The sequence below is a fragment of the Cinclus cinclus genome, chromosome 2, assembly GCF_963662255.1.
Source record: "Cinclus cinclus chromosome 2, bCinCin1.1, whole genome shotgun sequence".
Taxonomy (NCBI): domain Eukaryota; kingdom Metazoa; phylum Chordata; class Aves; order Passeriformes; family Cinclidae; genus Cinclus; species Cinclus cinclus.
This window is the reverse complement of record NC_085047.1, coordinates 109,188,951-109,212,648: the sequence shown is the minus strand read 5'-3', so window position 1 is coordinate 109,212,648 and position 23,698 is coordinate 109,188,951. Positions and strand designations below refer to the sequence as shown.

The following is a 23,698-nucleotide window of genomic DNA, read 5'->3' as shown; positions in this document are numbered from 1 at the left end:
TTCCCACCATGATGGTGAACAGGCACAGTAGCACTTTTTTGTAGCCTTAAACTTAGGAAAACTTGGATTTCATTTGCCCGTATTTACATTTGGCAAGTAGGGAACAGAGAAGGAAGTGGGGCTAGATGAAACCCAGTCATATCAAGTTCTTGCCTGGATACATCGTCTGAGCATGGCCCAGTTCCACGTCCTCTCCAAAGCCCCTTTCCAGTTTCCAAAGCCAAGGTGAGGCCAGTGAGAGCCAGAGCTGCCCAGTGTCCCAGAGGGTCACAGTCTTTAAATGTAAGGCTGACTACCTTGGGTTGGAGAGTGAGGATATTGATGAATTAACTAACTGTTTACTTCAGGTGACTACATATGGGAAGACAGGGGAAATATTATATGAGAAGGGAAGGAAAACATCTTATGCTGATGCCGTAAGTGAACTTTTAATGGAACTCCTAATTGCTTCCATTGTGTGAAACAGTTATTTTAATAATCCAACAACTAGCTTTTCTTGCTGTCAGCAGAATATTTGTCATTTGAGTAGGTAATTTTTTGGCACTGAAGCAGAGATCAGACTTCAGTACACTTTGTAATACACAGAAGGAGGAATTTTTCAGCCAGAGGCCAGGTGATAGCAATGGTCAGATTGCAAGCAGTGGCATTTGGCTACAAAAAAGGAGTGTCTTTGAAGCTCACTTGTAGCCTGCTGCCCTGAGTTCAAGCTAGTTTGTTTCTTCTATTTGTATTTCAGTGCTATCTATTTCAATCTTTTCCTAGATTTGAGAAAATATTCAGACCATGACTGATTGTGCATGGCTTGCTATTTTAGCAGGATTTAATATAACTAACTTTTGGTGAAAAACTGAGAAACTCTCACTTATTCTTTCATATGTTTCAGGAAGACAATGATTTATTAATAAACACAGAACAACCATTTCTGAGTTCAAGGTGACAAATAGCCCTGGTACAAGTTTGCAGCCGGTCAGGGAATGCTACTGCAACTGACTGAGTAAGGAAAGACCCCTGAAGTTTTAAGAACAAACATGGCAATGTATAGAAAATTAATGGTGAATTAAAATACACCCCTCCAAGACTATTCTCATTATAAATATGCTGTCTCCATGTGACCCCTTGCAATTCCTCTTTGCCCACTTCATAAGATTATAAAAGCCTGATAAAATTTCCATTAAAATCAAGGGCAAATATTTCAGTGCTCTTAGCACAGGATGAGATCCTTGTTATATTTCAGTAGCAATATTTACTCCACAGAAGAAGTTTCTTTGGCTATACTCATGTTCTGATATGATTTAATAGTTGTGTTTCAGACAGAATTATGTGGATTTGAATATGGCCCTTCTGAGGGAAAGAACTGTAAAATTCCCCACCAAGAGTTGATCTTTGCCAACATTCATTGATAACTGATATTAATAAATACAAACTGGTAGGCTGCTTTTCTGAAGTAGCATTCAGAGCCTGGATAACATTTTAAAATGCTGTAAAGGAAGAACACATATCCTGTCTGGCAAGCTGAGGTATAAATATGCTACATGCAACCAGATGGCTGCACAAAGTTGTCTGAAATTGCAGGAGACCACAGCTTTCTTCTGTGGCTGCAAGAACCTGCCAGGAAGGTCTTGAGCTGCGCAGGAGCTATTGCAGGCCTTGGCTGTGGAGTTTAAAAGTCACTAAGCTGGCAACTGGGATGAATGGAAGACATACTATACTAAACTGCAGCTTTTTCAAGAGTTTTTGCACTTGCTTTTTCATTTTTTTCCTATGCTGCTGGCTTTAACATTTTAGGTTTTCCTCTCTTGCCAGTATTAAAAGTTTTGGTTCCTTTTTCTTGTTTGTTTTTAGGAACCTGCTACCTGTAGTGTCCCCACAGAGGCACTGTGTATGGGAGTCTTGCGCACATCAGAAACTTTACTCACAACTATTCCATAACCGTGAATAAAGTGATCACTGCTTTCTCAAAGCCAGTTTCACCATCAGAGAGGAACAGCTGAGCAATAGGGACAAAGGCACTGTTTGCATCTGAGAGTGCTTCAGAAAGTACTCATTCAATCATTCAGCAACAGCTTTTTTCAGCCATCAAAACCAGAAATGGCAGTCTTGAAAACACAAAACCTCTTCTTGCACGGATCCCTGCACCGAGAGCCTGAAGATGTGAAAGGAGGGTGTTCAGAGCAGACCAGCAGTGACTCTCATGCCAGGTGCAGGGCTTGGGTTGAATCTGCCCTTGTCATCCTTCTGCAGCTGGGGTGGTTCTCAGAACCCCGGGTGGTTCCTTTTCAGTCCTTCACTTTCCTGAGGAGAAGCAGCTTCTTTTCAGCTTACATGTGTTCTCTCTTGGAGAGGATGTTTAAGGCTTATGTTGGAAGCCTGGAAGGTGTTGGTGTGCAGTTTTCCTCTTACAAGGAACTCACTTTCCCACTCACCCTTTTCCAACTCCCCTTGTTCCAGGGATTGGCTGCAGCCAGGACCAGCTGCCTCCTAACAGCAAGCACTATGCTAGAATGCTTTATTGTTTAATAGCACTAAGCTTTATGAGTGTGAATTGGCTCCCAAAAGCTAATGGTAGCCTCCACTCTTCAGCAGTCATGGTGAATAATTGGAGGATAAATGCAGTTAATTGAGGGGAAATCCCCTCACACAGACAAACAAAACAGATTTCTACTAAATAGCCAGCACATGGAGGGCAGTGGAAACTTCCCTAAGGTAAAACTTGACTCTTTTGCTCTACCACAGAGCTAAAATAATTCCCAAGAAGCAAAGGGACCTGCGTTAGTGTAGCTGAAATTTAGAAGCTGGGCTGTCTTTCCCAGACTCCAAACAGAAAAACAGATTCAGTCTTCAGACTTTGCATTTAATGGCTCCCACATGCTTGGGAATTAGAAATTTTCTTTGTTAAAAATGAAGTGTACTCCTCGTGGATCAGCTTCTGAGTTGCTGATGCTCTGCTTGTTGAGTGTGTCAGCCAGGCCCTCAGGGCCACAGAGAAAAACACCTATTCTGGAGCTGTTAAGAAAATGAAAATATGGTCAGAAACTAGGTAGGAGCAGCTGGGTGTTCTCCATGTAAATAATTTTTATGTTAAGAAAATGAAAATATGGTCAGAAACTAGGTATGGAGCAGCTGGGTGCTCTCCATGTAAATAATTTTTATGTTCTATAGATGTAAGGTTTTTTTCTCAATTACAGGAACTCAAGTAGAACTGGATGCCTATCCCCTAAACCTTATAATCCCTTAAAATTTATTGCTGCTCCTGAAACAAATGCTGGGCTAAATCTCAGCTCAGCCTTAGTCAGTGAAGACAGGTTTAGTGACCTCACTGAATCAAGCAAACAGAGACTCAAACAGCTTACAGCACAAATTCTTGAGAAGACTTAGTCTGGTTTTTTCCTTCAGATTTTGGGTGGTTAGCTAAAGGTCATCTATAGTCAAAGGATTTTGTGTTTCTAGAGGTAGAAAGTAGTTTTGGAGGTATTTAGACACCACCCGATATTCCTATCTACTTCAGCTGGAAGGACAGGGTTAGTTTTTGTTCTAAATTTTCTTCTAGTAATTAGACACTCCAAGAAGTACCTTGTGAAAAAAATGGATGATTTTTAAAAAAAAATTGTAGGTCAGAATAATTTGGTCAAGATCATAGATTGTGTCCATGGCTGAAAACAGAATAGAAGGTACCTGGAGATAGGTAAGGGGAAAAAATGCTCCTTAAACTTTATCAGCCAAAGGAACAAGATTGTGCTGTATGGTGTGTAAGGCCATTAGATAGAGGAAGTCCACAGACACTAAAAATTTGCACAGGCTCACCCAGGATGCTTCCCTGCAATCGTTTTGAACTCATTTTCCCAGTTGGGTCTTCCATACAAGGTTTTCTGTTTCAGTCCTGTAATCACATCTTTCTCTTCTTCATGATGTACTACAAAGTGAGTGGCCTGTGGGAAATGAAAGACAAAGGACAGTAAAATACAGCAGCATTGTGTTCTGATAAAAAAATAATAATGTCAATACTGATTGAATTATTTCCCTAATGAGATTATAGAATTTATGGTAATTTGCAAGGAAAGCTAATACTGGTAAAATCCTGACTATCAGTGTCTATCCCTTCTCCTCAGACTGGGTGATCTCAAGAGTTAAAGCTATGAAACATTAAGCACAGCAACTAATTGTAGGGGTTTTTTTCAATGAAAAGGTTTAGTCTAAGAACTCTAACATAGGACTGCAAATAAAAAAATCCCTTCCCTTCAAATACAATGACATGACTCCCTTGACCATAATGAAATCCTGCCTATGAAGAGGTCTTATCTATGTAACAACCAGCTAGACCAGCTAAGTTAAGTAAAGCAAGGAAGAGAAGATGTAGTTAAAGACAATTTCAGGCCTTACAGAGTTCTGTAGCCCTTTTATATGAAACAAAAAAAAGTTCCAGGTAACTTTATCCCCAAGGAAAAAAAAAAAAGTGGGACTTTTCTTCTTTCCTTTCTGTTTTTTTTTTTGACTTACGTATGTGAAAACTTCTTTGCTGCTCCCCCCCCCTGTTTTTGGGCACATGGTGAGTTTTGCAATGGTGAGATAAATAAAAAACATGAATAAAAGCAACAGAGTGAGAGCCTTTGCTGACTCAGTCCCACATTCTCAAGTGTCTGCTCTTTTGCATCCTCACAGCAACCTACCAGCACAGGACCAGAGAACTCAAAAGTCATGAAACAAATATGCTGCTATTGTTCAAATTTTGTGCATTGGCTTCCCTGGTTCCTAAAGCTCTTAATTACATGCTTTAGGCAGCATCAGCTGTTTTAGAGACTTGTACATGGTCAGCTGAGGTTCCTTCTGTGAACAAAGCCTGCTTCCCACAGAGCACAGCCAAAGGAAACCAGAGAGGAAGTCAGTGCACATTAACAGCTGATCCCATGTAATTTTTGATGGATAACACCTGTCTGCATTCAAAACCTCTGAGAGCCAGATGGGTGCCCAGGATAAAAGACCATTTGAATAATTATGAAAACAAATTTTCTTACATGAACCCCAATTTTATGGCAGTGATATCCTCCTGTGTGGTTACCTGAGTTTCATCCCAGCCTGTAAGGTAGATGTTATAGCTCAGAAACTCTGCGTTATTCCTCTCCTGCATTTGAGCCTCCAGAGATTGCAAGAGGTCAGCAAACCACTCAAAGGCATGAGTGTCCCTGCAAAGCCAGTAAAAATAAATCTGGAAGAGACAAGAATGAGCTGTCAGGGGACACAGGCACTTATGTTTTCTGGGTTTATGTCTGCTGACAGAGAGAGGATTATAGAATTCTTCTAAAAAATGTCCTGAACACTTCAGCAGATGGATAGGATGGTACCAAAGCTATTCAGGAATTTTGATGCTAGGAGGATTATAAAGCTGAATAACTGACTGCAAGAACAAGGAAATATCTTCCTATTTCTCTTCCACATTTTTAGTTCGCAATGTTTCCCCAGTTATCTCCTTGTAAAACACTTTGCTAGGACATAAATAAATGATTTACAGATGAACTCTCTTTCTGTCTGCTGGCAGGCAAGATAAAGTAGGTAACAAAACCAGTTCTGTTCTCTGAATACAACCATAACTGCAAAGTGTGACCCCACATGTATGCCCAGGGAATTTCCAGGGGCAGGAGGGGAGAGGAGGATGCTTCCATTGCTCTTCCACTTATGAAAAGCCTTTCTCTTTGTGGTGGGGGAAGGAATGCAATATTTGCCCAGGCTGTACTAGTGTCTTGAACTTTGTGTTTCTCAGGTAGATGAACACCATTTCCACTGCAACTGGAAATTTCCAGGGCCACAATAAGGATTAGCATGTGTGATTTGGCTTGTAGGCTATTTCTTCTTTCATTATATTTTTGCTTTAGGTCCTCCTGCTTTCTTCCTGCTAACCTTGAGAGGCAACAGGTCTCTTCCTTCTTTTAGGACTCATGCATGCCAGTTCACCTCTGCTGTGCCTGCTTTGATTTGGGCCCTTGGCCCTTGAACAGTTACAGGGGTCTGGGAAAGAGGACACAATACCTTCTTGAGCTTTAGGTTGGTGGCATCATGGCAGTACTTGTACCAGACAGACTTCAGGACAGATGCAAAGGGGGTGACCCCTATTCCAGCTCCAACCAGCATCACAGTTTCATAACTGAACACGTCCTCACTCGCTGTCCCAAAGGGGCCATCCACAGCTATCCTGGAATTGAAAGCATGCTTATTAAATCAATAGTGAGTATTTATTAACATCATTTAAAATAAAAGTAAAAAGATATTTTTCTGCTGCAATGCATATTTCGACTGAATACTGGTCAGCAAAAAGAGAGGTGGAGTTGATAGAAAAACTGTAAAGAGGCATGTAAGACCCACATCTGTGTCACCATTTAAGGTTTGTGTCACTGGTGCCATCAAATCCATCCAGCAAAATTAAAACTGTCATAGGTATTTGTTGACTTTACCGTGGAGACTTTTTGTACATACTTGGGCAACTTCCATGCCTCCTGGAATTCTTGCTTATCACACCCACAGGCATTGAACAAGCCCTCTGTCCAGTCTCCTACAATACGGACGTGAATGCTGAAGTAATCCTCTTCTGGAGCAGAAGTCAGTGTAAATGGATGCCATTCCAGTTTAGACACTGCTGGACATTTAACAAAAATATATTGTCCAACCTCCATCTTGAACCCTTTTTTCATCATCTGGAGCTCAATTGTCTTGAAGGGATGAATGACCACCTAGAGTGAGAGGGGAAATGAGAAAAATAAGGAAAAAAAATGATCACTGATCACTGATGTATTTACATCCACCATCACTAACATCATCCTCTGCTACAAGAGCAAGGAAAGCAGGTGAAACTTTCTTCCCAGAAAGACTGAGAGTAAGGAACAGCACCTGACAGGCAGATGAAAGCCTGTAGAGGATGCTGATGTTTTGATTTAAGTACTTTTTCGCACCACACTTGAAGTCACTCCAAAGGGGACAGGCCAGACTGACACATCTTGTAACACATCACCTGACCGGTGTGTGCACATGGTTAATTCCAGATGGACCTTACCCAGTGGCACAAAGCACAGAGTTAGTGGGCCTGACTGTAAATATAGGGGAAAAAACACAGGGCTATCCTACAGCTGTTGGATAGGCAGTACCACTGAAAATTGAAGTTTTCTTGTTTTAGTTGAGTGGGACCTTGGCTACTCTTTCGAAACAATATTCTAGAAGCAAAACCAGTAATTCTGTCACTATAAATTTTAATCCTAAAGTTGTCTGCCAAAATTATTTTCGTTTTTTTCAAAAGAGATTTGAAAGAGGGAGAATCAAGTCTCTCTGTTAATTTAGGTATTAACAGTGGTGTTTAGGATTGTGAAGGAAATTTTCTGCCAACAGGGCACAAAAGGGACTCCTCAGAAATATAGTGTAGAAGTGGCTCACAGGATATTTTGGTAAAATTGCCAAAAGCACACAAATATTTAGGAGCCTTCCAATGTGTCAGCATCATTATAGAGCACAGTAGAAACACCTAATGTCATCCCCCAAACCCTGCTATGATTTGAACAGGGTGTGTCCTCAGGATGCAGCACAGTGCCATGTGAGGAAATTACACTGGGAAAGACCAGGATAGTTTTGTAGTTTGAGCTTAGTGTGGTGCTAAATCAGCTGTCAGAATTTCAGGATCAGTGTAAATATCTCTGCCACACACCGTGGGGAATGGAAGCTCAGTATTAGATTTGGATACATAAAATAAACATGCTCTAACTTGTTTTCAGGGGTCATTTGTTCTGTGTCTCAAATTAGTCCCAAGTCTGTGAAATCTGTGCACTGTGGGATTTTTCACCCAATACAAAGAAAATTCATTTCTTTCCTAAGATTCAGTCCTGTGCCTTAGCTAACTTCCTCCTCTTGCTCACTTTTAGAGGCTACGTTTGGATGTTAGAAGTTGGCATCGCGTCAGAAAAATCCTTTCACTGGTAATTTTGGTATGTAGGATCCTCTGCCTTTGCTGCACCATTTGGAAAAGGAGGTGATGTTTTGCCTGTCATTAAATGCAGCATCAGCACTTACCTTTGTGATGACAACCTTCTGCTGTGACCTCCAAAACCGCACCAGCCGCTCACACAGGTACAGAAACATGGGACCCACCACCCACTTCCATGTCTGTAAGCAGAAGAAAACAAGTCAAGTTACGAAGATCACAGAATCATAGAAAGGTTTGGGTCGGAAAAGTTCTTAAAGATCATCTATTTCCAGCACCCTGCTGTGGACAGGGACACCATCCATTAGACGAGATGGCAACTTAGATCAAATCAGATCTCGGAAATTCTATAAAGAGAGGTGAAGTTCAAGTAATCCGTGTTCTTTATTAACCAGATTAGGGAATCCTTAAAATATACGACAGCTTCAAAATTTTGGTCAGAGAGGGAATTTCTTTCTCTCTTGAATGTTGCAGCTGGCTTTTTAGTTTCTACTAGAGTTACAGCAAGGTATTTTTCTGTAAGTAATTTTGGCTCTGTTTAAAAAAGAATGTAATGAAGTGAAAGGTGGAGTAAAACTCTTAAGGTGTTATTGACTCAGGTCTGTATTACTACAGGAAAAAATGTGGTTTCTGTTAACAGATCAATCTGAAATATGAAAGAAAAACCAGCATAGTGAGTCAATAACAGCTGAAGTTTCAAATTCACATTTCCAGGGGTGTTATTTTATGCTAATGATCATTAGTCCATTAATAATGTTAAACTATTTATTATGAGAATTATAATACTTTCTAAATATCCCCAGAAGTCATTGCTTTGCTGTTTACTTCTTGGATAAAAAGTTCTCAGATAACAATTGCTCTTTTGCTTGGTCTGTCAATTGTGTTTATTTTACAACACAATGAAAGTGTGTTGACTTTCTGGAGTCCATTTCTGCTTACAACCCATTGTGTCAAAATCTCGTGCTTCATACAAAGAAAGCTGCCACTGAAGAGTGCTGAGGGTTATAGGGTTGGTTTTCTGTGCAATTTAAGAAAAAATAGCAAACTAAACATTTTCAATTGGATATACACACAAGCCAGCTGTTCTTACCATAGGAGGATTCCCTGAAAATTGAGGGATTGGGCAAGCCTCATTCTTGCCCCAGTGACTGAAGTTCTTGTGGCAAATCTCTGGGTTGTGTTCAGCCAGACTTTCAGCTGTCTGTCCCCGTACAATACGACTGGGAAAAAAGTAAAGGTCATTAAGGCAATGAAATGAGAATTAAAGTATCTGTTCTTTATTGTTATTCTATTTATGTACTACTCTATTTATATGGAGTTGTTGATTTCTGCATTGCTACAGCTTTGATACAGCTTTACTGCTTCAATCCACCCACAAAGTTACCATTAAAGAAATGAAAATGGGGAGGGAAGTTTGTGGGATAAAATCCTGATTTCAAGATTAGGTGAGGAACTGAGAGTTATGCCCATTAGCACTTCCAGTATGTGGTCACAATTAGAAAGCTTCATTCTTTTCTGAGTTATCCTATTTTTTTTCTTCAATTAAAAAAAAACAAAACCAGAAACAAAAACAAAAACAAGCAAAAAACCCCAAAACCACCAAACAAAACTGACCAAAAGAAAAAAAAAAAACCAAAACAACCAAAACCCAAAACCTGGAATGGACAAGCAGCAATTTGGTACTGACCACTACAGAGATTATTTCTGCTGTTTATTTTAGAAATCTGGAGATCCCCTTTCCAACACACATTCTTCCTTTGGCCATTCCTCTCCCTCTAATGCTGCGGAACAGCTGCTCCAGTGCCATGAATGAATACGGATGCTTTTGACTCAAGCAGCTATTGCAGCTACAGCAGCTTGCATCAGCCAATCATCGGGCCTCAATATTCCTGCTTGGTTGTTGTTTTGTTTATTTGTTTGTTGTTGTTGTTTGTTTTAGTATAAAGAATCCTGACTGATCCAGTACAGCTGTATTATTCAGTAGCAGAACTGGTGCAGAGAAGTAATTTCAGTTTCAATGGGCAAAAGTATATTATTTTTCACTATTTCCTACCTCTCTCTGGAGTCCTGCCAACCTCAGGATCTTAGTAGAAAAATTCAGATTAAGATCTGCTGAATTTTCCCCAGAAACAGTCTGCTTCTGATCAGGCTGTTCAGTTTTATGCCAATGTGTTTCTTTGATATCTTCTCTCCATGACTTCTCTTTCTGCTTTTCTAGCTCAGTTTCTGTGGACTAGACTCCATTTCTGATATTTCAAAAAACCCCAATGGTATCTAAGCCATATGCATGCCTAACTTTGTGTGAACAGAAAAATCTGTGAACAGATTTTTCAGAGGATTGTCAGAAAATCCCTGCACAGTGTTGAGAGATAAGATATTATTATAAGTATTAGTAATGATCCTCTTCTTCATTAAATGTTTGATTAATATCCTGTCTGAAAAATAAAGAGAAGCAGTGACACTGTCCCGGCAGCATCACGAGTTGCAATTTGCAGGAACATCAGCAGTTACAGTTCACTTCCCCACGAATGGCAATGGGTTCAGCTGAGCCACCTCTGGGATGAGTTATGGGAACAGGAGGAGCCCACTTCCTCTGCTGCCCACTCCATTGCTTAAGGGAAAGGGAGTCTGGGGGTTTTTGCCTTGCCCTATGCTTTGTTTAAGGCTTGACAATGTCAGTACCCTGTAAAAGAAAAAGAAAAAACTTATTTCCCCTTATCAGTCAGTGTAGATGCTCTTTCTAGTACTGTAATTAAGCTTTCAGCAATATAGACTTATAATAACTTCTTTGGCTGAAGGCTTTCCTTTAACATCAAAAGAGTGAACTGCACCTCTGCACTCTCCTCTTTACATTTACTGTGTTTGGAAATTTGGGATATTTTTCTGTGACACACAGCTCATGCACCAAAAAAATCAGTTTTTCAAAAGTGCTGTAACAGTTTATAACAGACAATAATTATTGTAGGGACAAAGAATTAAATCACACAATGACTTGGGTTGGAAGGGACCTTAAAGGTTAACCAGTTCCAACCCCCCTGCCATGGGTAGGGACAACCTTCACTGGACCAGGTTGCTCAGAGTCCAGTCCAGCCTTGCCTTGAACAGTTCCAGGGATGGGACAGCCACAGCTTCTCTGGTCAACCTGTGCCACTGCCTCAACACCCTCACAGTAAAGAATTTCTCCCTAATACCTGATCTAAACCTACTCTCTGTCAGTTTGAAGCCACTTCCCCTTGTCCTATCACTCTATGCTTTTGTAAATTATCTCCCTTATTGAATCTGTCTCTTTGATGCTATCAATAACCTTTGACTGAGCTTTCTGTATGTACAAGGATGTGTGTTCATACACATATACGTGTGACAGCCTTCTCTCCCCTGAGATAAACTGGCATTTATGCCTCTTCCTGGCATGTTTCTTTGAGACTGCCAGTTCATACTCATTCCTTGGCATCCATCTTTGCACACTTGAGATGCCTTCCATGAGTGTAACAAGCTCATCTCATATTTCTCTGTATTTTCTCTGAACTCAAAATGTCATTATTACCTTTAAGGCCAAATAAGAGAGGTCACTGAGTTCACAGATGGAAAGTATCCTTCCCTCTACAGATGAGAATATTCCTATGTATACCTGCTTCCAAAGGATAGCTGAACTTTGCTGATAACTAGAATGGGCAATGCTTGATTTCTGGTAGCATTGTGTAGTAACTACCAGCAAGTTTGGACATTGAGACAGTAACTATACAATGTTTGCTGCAGAAAACATGAACCATTTGTTCTTTTCCTTCCACAAGTTTTGCTCAAACCATTTCCTTGTCATGAAAGTTGGAACGGACAAATATGCTGGGGGTGATTCCTATCTGCCTTCTATTTTTGTTCTTCCTGTTTTACTTTCATTTCTGTCTTTTTTATGGCACTGATGGACTGTAAGGATGTGGCTGTGAATGGTCATTTTTGCTGGGCATTTTTAAAGCATGCTTTCTATTGCATGTAGGATTTCCTGTAAAATCGTCAATGTACTGTAACTATGAAATATTGAAATGTAGCTTGGATACTTGAGTTTTTTTCTTTGTTTGCCAGTTCTTTGGTTTTATAAAACTGATCTAAAGTCAGTTTTTGTAAATGCTAAAATTGTGTTTCTGTAGTGCTAAAACTGTTTCATTAGGTTTTTCAGCTCTATCAGAAGAAGATATGGAATGAGGCAACAGCAGAAAAAGTTGTTTGGCATTTGAAAGTTAGAAAACTTTACAAATGCCTATTTCTAAGTTGAAACAGCTAAAAATCTATTCTTAAATGCTGCTGATATTACAAGTTCATCCAAGCCTGAAACATAAATCCATATTAATATCATTTTCATTATCCAATAAAATTCTAGACTCTATGTAATTTTTATACTGAGATCTCCTCTCATGCATGTGTGTGATGCAATTCCTTTTAGGAGAGAAAGGTAAATTAACAATTAGAAACAGAAACCTTGGAAAATAGCTTTGCAATTAAGATATCAGAAGAAGTTGAGCACCAGTCAGCTTAAGTATGCCGAAGTCACATGAAACCTTCTGTGTGTGGACAGCTTGCTGCATGTGACAGTGAGAGCCTCTTGACTCTCAGAGCCTCTATTGGCCCATCACTAGCATCAAAAACAACTGCTGCTCAGTGACAGAGGTCCCTGTACTCATGTGTGAAGGGGGTTTTAAATGAAGATTCAAGAGTTACCAGATATATTGTGATAAGTGCAAATACTCACCCAGCACCATGGATGACAAGGCCAATAAAGAAGATGACAAAGAGATGGTGGGTGTACCAAAATACTTCAAAATATGACCTCCGGATGGTTTTGGTGGATGAGGTGATGATGAGGATGAGGGCAAGTGTGATGACAACCCCAGTGATGCCAGCCAAGTATGTGAAAGCCACATAGAGGCCCCCAATGGGATTCTGTGAAATAATTGCACACGTTGTCTAAGGAAGGGGTTGCACCAAAGCAGTGCCAGTTGTACCACCATTCACCAAACCCTTTACCTTGTTACAAGGCTTTAAGCCATCTGATGACAAAAATCCCACTTCATTTTTGTTGCACTGCACATTTACCTTTACTAAGGTAATTGGAAGTAGAAAGGGCTTTCCAGGAATTAACACACCAGACATGGTTTCTTACTCTGCCATGGCTCAGGACTGGTTTGGGGAAGGTGAATACATTTGCACACCTCTTGTGTTAACAGATGGAGTTCTACATCCATATTTTGGGAGTTAAATGAAAAGGCTCCTTTCCTCTGGTGTTGCTCAGCCATGGGACTCATAACTCATGCAGAGTTTGGATGTTCAGTGCTCTTCTGAGGAATAGGGCAGTCCCTTCTTTTCCTTTTCCCCACTGACCAGAGCTTAAACCACCCAACTTCAAAACTTTTGCCTTGATTTCTGTGTACCTTTCTGAGTGCTATGTCTAAGTCTGAACACTGCTTTACAGGGTATGTATTTACATAATGTTTTAAAATTACTTTGAAATCCTAAGGAGGAAAAGTTTAAAGTACTACCAAAGCTCAGCAACCATATTACTGGCAAATATAGAAGAATGGATTCTGCAAGGTTTTTCTGCAAGATGGCCCAAACCCATTCTGTAGATACCAGAAACAGGCACTCTGCTCAAATGGTCTTATATGACCACCCACACAAATGTAATGATTACTCTTCAGATCCTGATGTAACTTACTGCAATGGTTTGTCTGAAAAAGTTGACATAGCTTTCATGGGGTTTGTCTCCAAGGCCAGAAAGCACAGCTGCCAGAGTGCCTTTCTCTTCAACACGGGCTTGCACACTCCACTCCACGTTGAATAAGTGTGCAATGGTGTGAATTGCTAGGAGTGACAGGGAAGGAACAATCAGCATTGACCACAAGTACTCGGTGGTTTTGGTTAACTTTGAAATTTTTGTCACATTTGTCAACTGCAGTTTAAGAGCTTTTCTGCTCTTGCCATCTTCATCACAATTGCAGATCACTGATGCGTTTTAGTGTTTAAGTTTTACCACCTGAATTTTACAGTTTTTGGGTGAGGGAGGGAAAGAAGTAAAGGAAAATTTCCAGTATATTTTTGTTCAACAAAGGCTTTCAACAATTCCACTAGTAGTACCCTAACATATGGGATACGGAAACATGGAGTGGCTTAAACTATTTGTCAGGATCAGCCTCATCCAGGACTTCTGTAAAAGAGCTGAGAAGTGCATCTGGATTTCTTTGGGGTCACATTTGTTAGCACTTCTTTGTTCTTCAGTTTTGCTAATAATTGTTAGTGATATTCTTGCTGGGCTGAATGCATCCAAAACCCTAAACCAGCTGAGGTGTTCACCCAAATTCCACTACATGTTTTTGTAGGGTAAAACTGTACAAAGCTTTACAAAATTTGAACCACCTCCTGTAAGCAGATACTTATTTAGCTTCAAAACAGGTCCAAACTTTTGATATCCTTTCAAAAAATAATTTCTATTATTTGTTTCAGACACACCAATAAGAAGTACATCTAAACAAGAATTAAATCCAGCATATCCAGTTCTCAGGATACTCTTTATTAAACAATCATAAATGGTACTGACAGTTCAAAATAAAGGTGTTCTTTCTTATCTTTTCCTCTCTTACAGTTGGCACATATCTGATTTAAACTTTGGTGCACACTGACTCCTTTAATTAAATCAGGTCTCTGCCCATATCCATAAGAGCTTGAATGCCACCTGGATTCCACATAAAATACACAAGAAAGAAATAAACAAAGAAACATTAGAGTACCAACCAGTGTGAAGGGCAATCATCCAGGCCACCATTTTGTGAAAGGTGAGGTTTCTGTCCAGCTGTCGTCTGATACGGGTAGAGCAGCACTTTGGTTTGAAAGAAAAGGGTATTTGAAAATTATTTTTGTTGTCTATGCACACTTTTTAAATTCAGAGACAAAAAAAAGAAACCCTGAACACATTGGTGGCATTGCTAGGAAAAAATTAGAATTCTGAAATATAGACAAAAATATTTCCCCAAAAAATATTTCAGAAAAGAAGAATTACAGATTATTTAACATGTCCCACTGAAACAAAGTATTTGATAAGGAGAAAAATTTGAACATCCAGTAGGACAAAGGAATACATCTTATCTGTTTTAGACTGCACATTAGAAACCAAAGGAGGGATCATAGTCTCTCATGGCAGAGTGACTGCTTTGGTAGCACCAGGATCCCCTTATGGTTCACACCCTAGAAACAGGCTACAAATCAGGGTGCTCCCACCCCAAATGTCACCTATGGCTGTGACATGAAGGCATTCCTTTCCCCAAAATACTGGGTATACTTCCCAGTCATTCACTTACAGCTTGATTTTAGAGTTCCCAAAAAAGATACAGCAAGAATCTCTGCAGATACAGACCAAAGAAATTAGTTTCCAAGAAAAGCAGAATTATATTTTCATTTCTAATAATGATGGGTTCCTAACAGGCCCCATCTTAATTGTGGTGCAGTCATTGGGAATTTTTCTAAAACGTTAAGTTCCTGTAAAGCTGGCATTTGCTGTCCCCACATAGTAGAAAACACGATTGTCATGTGTTTTATGTTTACACTGTGCTTGCTGACAGGATAAGGGAAAAAAAGGATTATGCAAACTACCACCAATTTTTCCACATGAGAGACAAACACTCCGGGATTGTCCAATGACTTCAGACTATAATAATGAGCAGGAGAAATTTGGCTTTTGTATCACCTACATTGAGAGACAATACAAAAATATTGTAGAATAAAATGTAGCATAGTGAGGCAGTACTTGACTCCCTTGCAGAAGCCATTTGATCTAAGAAGTGAAGGCCAAGCAATGGCAGAAGGCTCCAGCTGCCTTCGGTCATGAGGCTCATTAAGAACAGTGAACACAGCAATGATGGGTGTCCAGAACACAACACAGCTATCCTTTCAATTAAAACCAAATAACTTTGCAACACGTGATTTCTGGGCGGGAGGATGGAGAGGGCAAGACTTTTCAGTACACTGCCTTTGAAAGCTGTGTTAGAACAATTCTTTCCTCTTCTTGACCCCGATGATATTGCTGTTGGGAAGGTCACTACTCTTCCGATCAGTTATTTGACATTTAAATGATTTTTCTTATGGACCCTCACAGTTGTTACCTGCAGAGCATAGCTAATTAGAGACAACAGCACAACAAGCATAAGTCCCATCTGGGCTAAGGCCACCCCAGGGCTGCTTCTGCCTGTGGCTCACTGGACCATATGTGTTTTGCTTAAGATCTAAAATTCCATCCTTCCTGAGGTGTAACTTTACTGCAAAAAGGTACTGAAGCTAAACAAACACCAGCTGTCTAAGAGTCTTATTCTATGCCTCTCCCTGCCCTCCTTGCTCAACCTCAGATCCCTTTGCTTCCTCATTCCCAGCTATCAGCAGGGAAGTGTGCTGCCAGCAGGAATGGAGCTGTATCTCCCTGCCTGGGATTCACTTTTATGCTGGGTGTAGTCTGAGTGCCTTTACCACAGTGCCCAAGGCAGAAGGACTGACTCTGTAGCTTGAATACCCAAGAGGGACAGCTTTCCTGAGATCTTGGTCAGAAAAGTTACGTTATGCACATTAGGAGAGGAGCAATTCAAGACAAGTAGCACAAAGTCCACCTGGAATACAATTGTCAGAGCCCAGAAACAAGTTTTTGGCCTTCCAGTAGTCCCCAGCTCTTTGACTGCTTTGAGCTCAGAAGACCTCTGCCTAGCTTGCTCTCACGTGTAGAATCTCAAAAATGCCTTGTATGGTCATTATTTGTTGATTTGTCATTATTTTCCAGTTGCATTCATCCATAGCAACATTAATTCTTTCAAAATTTATGTTCACTCTTGACTTCTGCAGCCAGGGGAGTCCTCTCTGGATTTTGGCTGATACTTGCTGATCTGCCTTAGGGCAGGGGAATAACAACTTGAACCCTACAGCTTTATTTACTATCCTTTTTCCTTTTATATTAATGGAGGGTATGGCTGGCTGTTTTGTACCATCTCAGGATCTGAAGGAGTATAGGAAAAGACTGAAAGCCTGACATGTATTTCCAATTTTATATTCCTAAGTGTTATTCCTTAGAAAGGCTAGAGCACTGGGCTGAGTCCTAAATGTAATTTAAGAGTTTAAATGAGATGGCAGGCACGTCTCATTTATTCAGCCACACTCATTGTGAGGATGTACGTACTAGATGGAAGTACAGCCTGCTTTGTCTCTGGTTATTTTCTTATTGCTTCATATCCCACCTCCTGCCCTTATGAAGGACTCTTGAAACACTGCATCTATTTTATCACTTCCTCTTCTGTTCTGCCTTTTCAGCCCCCACAGGCTGTCTCATTTGCATTGAAAAAAATATACTGGGTTTAGAGATGAAAAACAGCTTCTGGGAACTGGTTTTGTTGATCAAGTTTGTGTTAAAAGTGTCCAGAAAGAAAGGAAGAATCATTATATATTTGGAAGGACAACTCATGAACTTGAGGGGAATATTGCTTTTTCACTGGCCATGGCCTGCATCGTCTGCATTATTTTTTCTGTAATAGCCAGAAATCTAGATTTTGGCAGAGCGATAGAGTCAGTACTATCATAGGAAGCCTCTCCAGCTGTCACTTAGGATCTGTTTCCTTTTCTTAGTGTCAGTTCCTCAGTGCTGTGTATAACATCTGCATTTGGGAGCTAGAAAGAGTCAAAATGCCTGTGAACTATTTCATATGAGATGGAAATGCAATTCAGACAAGAAAGAATGTAATATATGAGCCAGCTAAAAAAAAAAAGTGTCATTCTGACAGTCTAAAAAAGACTACATTTACCTTAAGGACTGAGCATGCAAAGACAGACAGGGGCTAGTATTTCCCTCTGTAAGTGGGTGTAGCACCAGTGACAAACAGTGGATGTGTGTGAGCACCAAAAGCTTCTGCCAGCCAAAAGAGGGACTTTGCATCCAAGGCAGGGACTTTGCATCCAAGGCAGGGCCATGCCCAGGAGGCTACTAAAAAGGGAGGGCTCAAAGGAGACTAATTCAAAGCTAAATTCTCAACAGAGCTCTAGATACCCCATGGGCATTAGACCTCTGTCTTGCTCATAGCAAAACTCCAGGCTTATCTGCTTCTTGTAAGAGGACATCCTCAAAATACAGTATATTTGGGGAACTTGGACAGAGTTTCTTGGTATATTTGCAAGTCTGTTTAGCTTATTATCTTTCATAAATTTTGAAATTCTTTCTTCATCTTACCGCACTTGATCCTCTGAGGAAGGAGAGAAGGTTTCGACATACTGGCAGCAGAATCAGCATGCAATTGAAATTCAGGCAGGCTGCAGGGGCCCTTGCAAGAGCCAGAGCACGCTGTAATTAGAGAGATGCTGTAATTAAATGCATTACCTAAGACATTATCCAGGGCATGGGTAGGCACAGATTTCATTTATGTATTATATCACAACTTGTAAAGAGTCTCAGATCTAGAATTCACATTTACACCATGAGTATTTAATGAAATCATGCTCTGGTCAAGTCAGAAACACATGTGCAGGCAGAACACACCCCTGCAGACAGACACCTCCTGTTTCCAGTTTTGAATTAATATGGTTGTATAAAAAGCTCCATCACATATGGCATTCAACAGTAAAAGACAAGTGCAAATCTAAGCCATTAGTAGTTTTGTGTCCCAAGGCTGTGAAGAGTCTGTGGTTTTAGTTTGTGGGGGTTATGGTAGATGGACAGCTTGTAAGAGAAGTGGTTTAAGTTCTCTGTCAGTGAAGGAGTCTAAGGAAGTTTGTTGCCTCAGCCTTTAGGAATCTGTTTCCTTAAAGTTGGTCTTTACACCCTGAATTATTTAAGATTTTTAAAATGCTTGAAATGAAGGAATATTAAATGACCATATTAATCAAAATGCAATGAAGTGTCCTTGCATGGATTGAGACCCTTTTAGTTTTTAGACCACAGCTGTTTGGGGTTACACTGAACTCTACTTATCTACTTATCTACAAGCATGAGTTTTTGTGACTTCAAAGGCAACTGCACCATGATTGCAAAGGACAGGATTTGATCCACAGAGCAGAAGCTGTATGCAGAATGGGATTTCATGCTTTGTATAATTAAACCATGGCTTTGCAAACCTTTGCAAAATGTTGTGCTCTGTAATCTTAAGCTTAGGCTGAATTTTATGTCTGTGATCAGGGTTTTAAAATATGTGAACAAATTAATTTTCCCTGTCAATTGGTTGTGACCTGTGGTAGCTTTGGAAGCAAGTTTGTAGTAGGACACATAATGCTGCATTAACTGGTTGGATTACATGGAATAGCCCAGAATCCAGGATCATTTCACTACCTGACTACCACTCACCTTCTTGAATATATGAATGATGATTGCTTTTCAGAGCCAATATCTTTATAAACTATTCATGCTCTGAAAAACAATTGCAAGGAGAAATGACTGTACAACAGTTCAATGGCAATATTTTATTCATCTTTTGCTTAATAAAGTAGCTACAATTAACGCTTAATTTAATTACCAGGAGCATAATAGTTAACTGAAAACATCTTTAGAAAGGAGTCTTTACTTTGTGTACCAGCCTTCTGTTCAGAAGCACTGGACATCTGCCTGTATTCAGTTATCTGTTTGCATGTGGCTTCTACATGAGCCTCCTGCTCCAGCCACTAGATCCAGTTTTGATCAATTAAAACTTTTCAAAACTTCTGTGTGCTCTGTCTGTGCCAAAATAATAATGTATGGTACTTACGCCAAGGAGCACTCTGGTGTAGAAGAATTTTGGTGGGACATCATACACAAGGTAGTACCACCAAAAGAGGAAGACATTTAAGCCCAGCCACACAAGCTGAAAGAGAATTAAACAGGAAGCTTACCGTTTGTTGTTAGAAATAATCCGTCTGAATTTACAAAGTTTCAGATAACAGTCAGTTACTTTCCTGTGCTCCTGTTTTGGTAAAAAAGACCTACACTGCAGGGTATAAACTTTACTGCCGGGGTGATAGAAATCTTTCTGGTCTAAAAGGCTCTGATGTGTGAACACAGAGTACAGGAGTGGCTATAGACCAAAATACAGCAATGTGCAGTGGAAACGTTTTCATAGGTCAAGGAGTTTAGGGTTGGTTGTTTCAGGACTGTCATATTACAATGACAATTTAATTCTGAGTCCCATTAAGTCTCCAAATACCATTGAAAGTTAGGGACTCTTCCAAATTCCAGTTCCATAGGCACATTAACCCATGTGAGAGGAAGACTTGGAAGCTGTGACATCTTTGTCACCTTGAGATCTAAATTTAGATGGGCTAAATTACACATAGGGCTGAATTCAAGGAGAGGGTCTGAAACCAGTCAGCAGGGAATATTCAACACAGGCCCTTTGGTAGCATGTAGACTACTCCAAACCAGGCTTCTTTGTAGCTGTACTGCAGAATTTTCTCACGCTTACACATCCTTAGGTGTAGGATTTTCAGGGAAAGACATGTCATTAACTCTTAGGCAGCTACAAGTCCATCTGGCAAAAAAGATCATAATGAATCGGGATATTTTCCCTCCTAGAGATGGTTGGCTGATTTCACATCCCATATTGATACAAATCTGCATCACTGCACTCAGTCTAAGTAGTTTTACTAAGCGGTGCATGAAAACAGAGAGAAAATTTGAGAACTGGGAGAAACCCCAGAAAAGGTGACATTACAGTTCCTCACCCCTCTTAACCCATACATTTTGCTAGTTCTTAGGCTCAAATAACACTGTAAAAAAAAAAAAATCTTGGGATTAAATCAGATTTTGAAAATGTAAATAAATACTGGGAAATGAAGGGATTTCCATCAGGGTAAGGCAGTATATAGGAAATCCCCAAGTCCTCATTAAAACACCAAGTTAATTTCAGGATTAAGTGCTTGGGATATTTATTAAAAATCACAGTGGCACACTCTGGCAGCATGTTTCTGGGTTTTTTGAGGTTTATCAGTAGAAATTTTGTCTGTCCTGTTTCTGTCAAGCACTGGACAGCCCTGTGCCTGCTCAGTGTGCAGTAAAGATGTAGAGGCAAAGCAGAACACTTGGGTAAGGTTTCCAGTGATCTGTCCTTTCAGCTGGGCTCTTTATCAATATGTCTGTTAGTTTCCTTCCCTATTGCCCTGACCTCGCTATAGCTTTGAGGTTCAAAACCCAAATTCCTTATTTGAACAAAATAAAGGCCTCTTACTTAATTCATTTAATATTTCAGTTCTGGTGGGAAAAAAAAAAAAAAAAAGTAAAAGCCAGAATTCACCTCTTGGCAGTTTCAACTTCCTCATGTCACTGAAGGTGACAGCAAACACAGTCACTCCCTTTCAAAGCACTGAAGTGCCACAGCTATGGGATTGTGTTCCTAAATTACAAGGTCATACACAAGTACTGATTGCTCATAGCAGCAGAAATACTTCTTGGAATACTCACATTTCAGGCACCACAGGTATGCAAATTCTATGCCTTCTTTTTCTTCCTCTCAGTGTTTACACCTACTAACAACAAGTAGCCACAATGCCTGAACACCTCTTACATTTTGGTTTTGTTTATTTTTTTTCTATACATATATATATGTACATAATAAATGCATAGAGGTATACCTTTAGCCCTTGTATCACACTGTGAAGTAAAAAGAGAAACCACTAGAATATAAACTTAGTTTTCTCCAAGGGGGTCTGCCCTGCTTAGTCTTTAACACTTGTAAATGCAACTGGGATTTTCCATACTTCTAAATCTTGCTCAGAATTAATTTAACCTACTTTCACAGCCCATCTATGCAAACTGCAAGCAAATTCAAAATTCAAACACTAGTTGTCTCAATGAAGGATTCATGAATCTCTGCTCTAAATTCTTGGATCTGACATTAATAAATATTTTATACTATCAAGACACTGTGCTTTCAGTTACACCCACTTCTCTTCATGAAAATGCAAGAAAGGGTGATTGTTTTAATTGCTTTCTCTGATGAAGTGCACATAGTTAAGTGAGTTTTAAAGTTATTTGTTTTGCTTAACTAGAGTATTTCTAACAAAGCAAAGTTAATAAATGATCATTTCTCAGTTAACAATGAAGCCTACAGCAACTGAAATACAAGAGAGCTCCTTAGAAATTATTCCCTTGAAGCATTTCCCTGCCTTTGCTGTCCCAGTTTCACGGCACAGTGAGAGCTGCTTAGCACAGCTTTCTGTAGAGCTTTTCACTAGACACAAATCACAATAAAAATCGTACTTACAACGACGAAGATGGACAGTCCTTCATTCTCCACCCAGTTCCCCATGGCTGCCTGAGATGTGTGTGCACAACAGCCCTGCTCTCTCTGGGACAGCCTCTACGTCTTCTCTCATGAGGAAGTGAGAGCAAAAGGTTGCAGCACCCTGTTTCCTTTCTCATTCATTTGGGAAATAAGTTAACTGTTTAATCATGACCCCAGTTCTGTTTCAAGTAAGCTTCTACCATCTTTACACATATCATTTTCATAACTCAGATACATATAAACTGTTGAAATAGACTTTTTCATTGTGATACAAAGAATAAATTGTATAACTGGTTGGGTTTTCTGCTAAGAAATGTATTGGTACTTTATATAACTTTTAATGATGAAGTGTACCGTAGAAAGCCCAGAAGAGTTACCTCTGCCCAGCCCTGTCTCTTTTTAATCACCTCAGGACTGAGATGCAGTTCATGCTGATCTTTGTTGATAAATAATCACTACTATTTCTTTTCCAGTAATTCAATGTCTACAGAAACTTCAAAGTGTAATCTAACATTCCTCTTTGTCTGATACACTCAAACCTTGCAAAATTCCTTCTAAAATTCCTCTCTGTTCTGGCCAAAACTAAGGACACATGACACTGGATAAGCTTTTTTTTCCATGGTTTTGAGTCTTACAGAATCCCCTTTGGTGGCCATCCCAAGTGGATCACAGAATTACAGAATGATGGAATGGTTGAGTTGGAATGAACTTTAAAGATCATCTACTTCTAATTCCCTGCCATGGGCAGGGAGGCCACCCACTAACTCAGGTTGCTCAGGGCCAACCAGCCTGACCTTAGATGCTTTCAGGGATAGGGTAACACTTCCAGGGATGCTGGATGTCATCAGAGGGTCTGGTACCCATATTTTTGTTTATGGAGGTGGCCTCTGGGAGTTAAACAGTTGGAGTGGCTAGGGAAGGAAAGGAGGGGAGCAGTTGTGATTTGTGGATGTCCATTCTTGCAGTGAAGATAAACCTTCTCCCCCTGACCAGGAATGGCAGTGCTCTCCCTGCCTTTTTCTTTCCCCTAGCTCAGGGTAAGTTACCTGTGCCTTCTCCGGGGTGAGCCAGTGCAGGTATCCAGGATGCTCTGAGCTTCAGCAGCTTCACCTTGCCTGGAAGCTCCTCAGGCACCATAGCCCCTGAACAGGGATTCATTAGCTCAGGAGGTTTCTGGCAGGCTACAGCCCCTGAAGGGGCTGATTTTGGATCAGTCACAACAGTTGCAAAGTCTAAGGTCCTTCTGACGGCCTGAATACAGACCATGAAACATTACATTTCAGCTGCCCTCGGCCTAGCAATTATCAAATGCAGCAGCTGATCTCACTGCCTGAACTTAAAAGAGAGGGCAGAGGTGCTGGGTCCTTCCACAGCTGGTGAGTTCTGGTGCTCCCTGATGCTTGTGAATTTTCTGTTAACTCGAAAGTGACATGACAAGCACAGCAAATTTCGCCTGTTGCTGCAAGTAACATTTTGAGTAGAAATGATACCAAAA

General features: G+C 40.2%; 1 protein-coding gene across 2 annotated transcripts; it reads right to left on the bottom strand.

The window, feature by feature from the left end:
* Nucleotides 1–2,421: 2,421 nt before the first annotated feature.
* On the bottom strand, nt 2,422–22,227 carry LOC134058090 (cytochrome b-245 heavy chain). 2 transcript variants are annotated; one of them, XM_062515170.1, is made up of 13 exons: nt 22,183–22,227; nt 19,693–19,788; nt 18,189–18,299; nt 14,729–14,813; nt 13,656–13,801; nt 12,693–12,883; nt 9,042–9,171; nt 8,041–8,133; nt 6,463–6,716; nt 6,019–6,181; nt 5,054–5,200; nt 3,802–3,926; nt 2,422–3,003 (listed from the first exon to the last, which is right to left on the bottom strand). In XM_062515170.1, exons 1-13 carry the CDS (start codon nt 22,225–22,227, stop codon nt 2,877–2,879), a joined length of 1,713 nt encoding a protein of 570 aa, XP_062371154.1. In that variant the 3' UTR covers nt 2,422–2,876. The 2 variants fall into 2 exon arrangements, with proteins under 2 accessions (XP_062371154.1, XP_062371155.1); XM_062515171.1 differs by lacking the exons at nt 19,693–19,788; nt 22,183–22,227 and having other exon boundaries at nt 14,729–14,866; nt 18,189–18,248.
* Between the last annotated feature and the right edge of the window lie 1,471 nt (nt 22,228–23,698).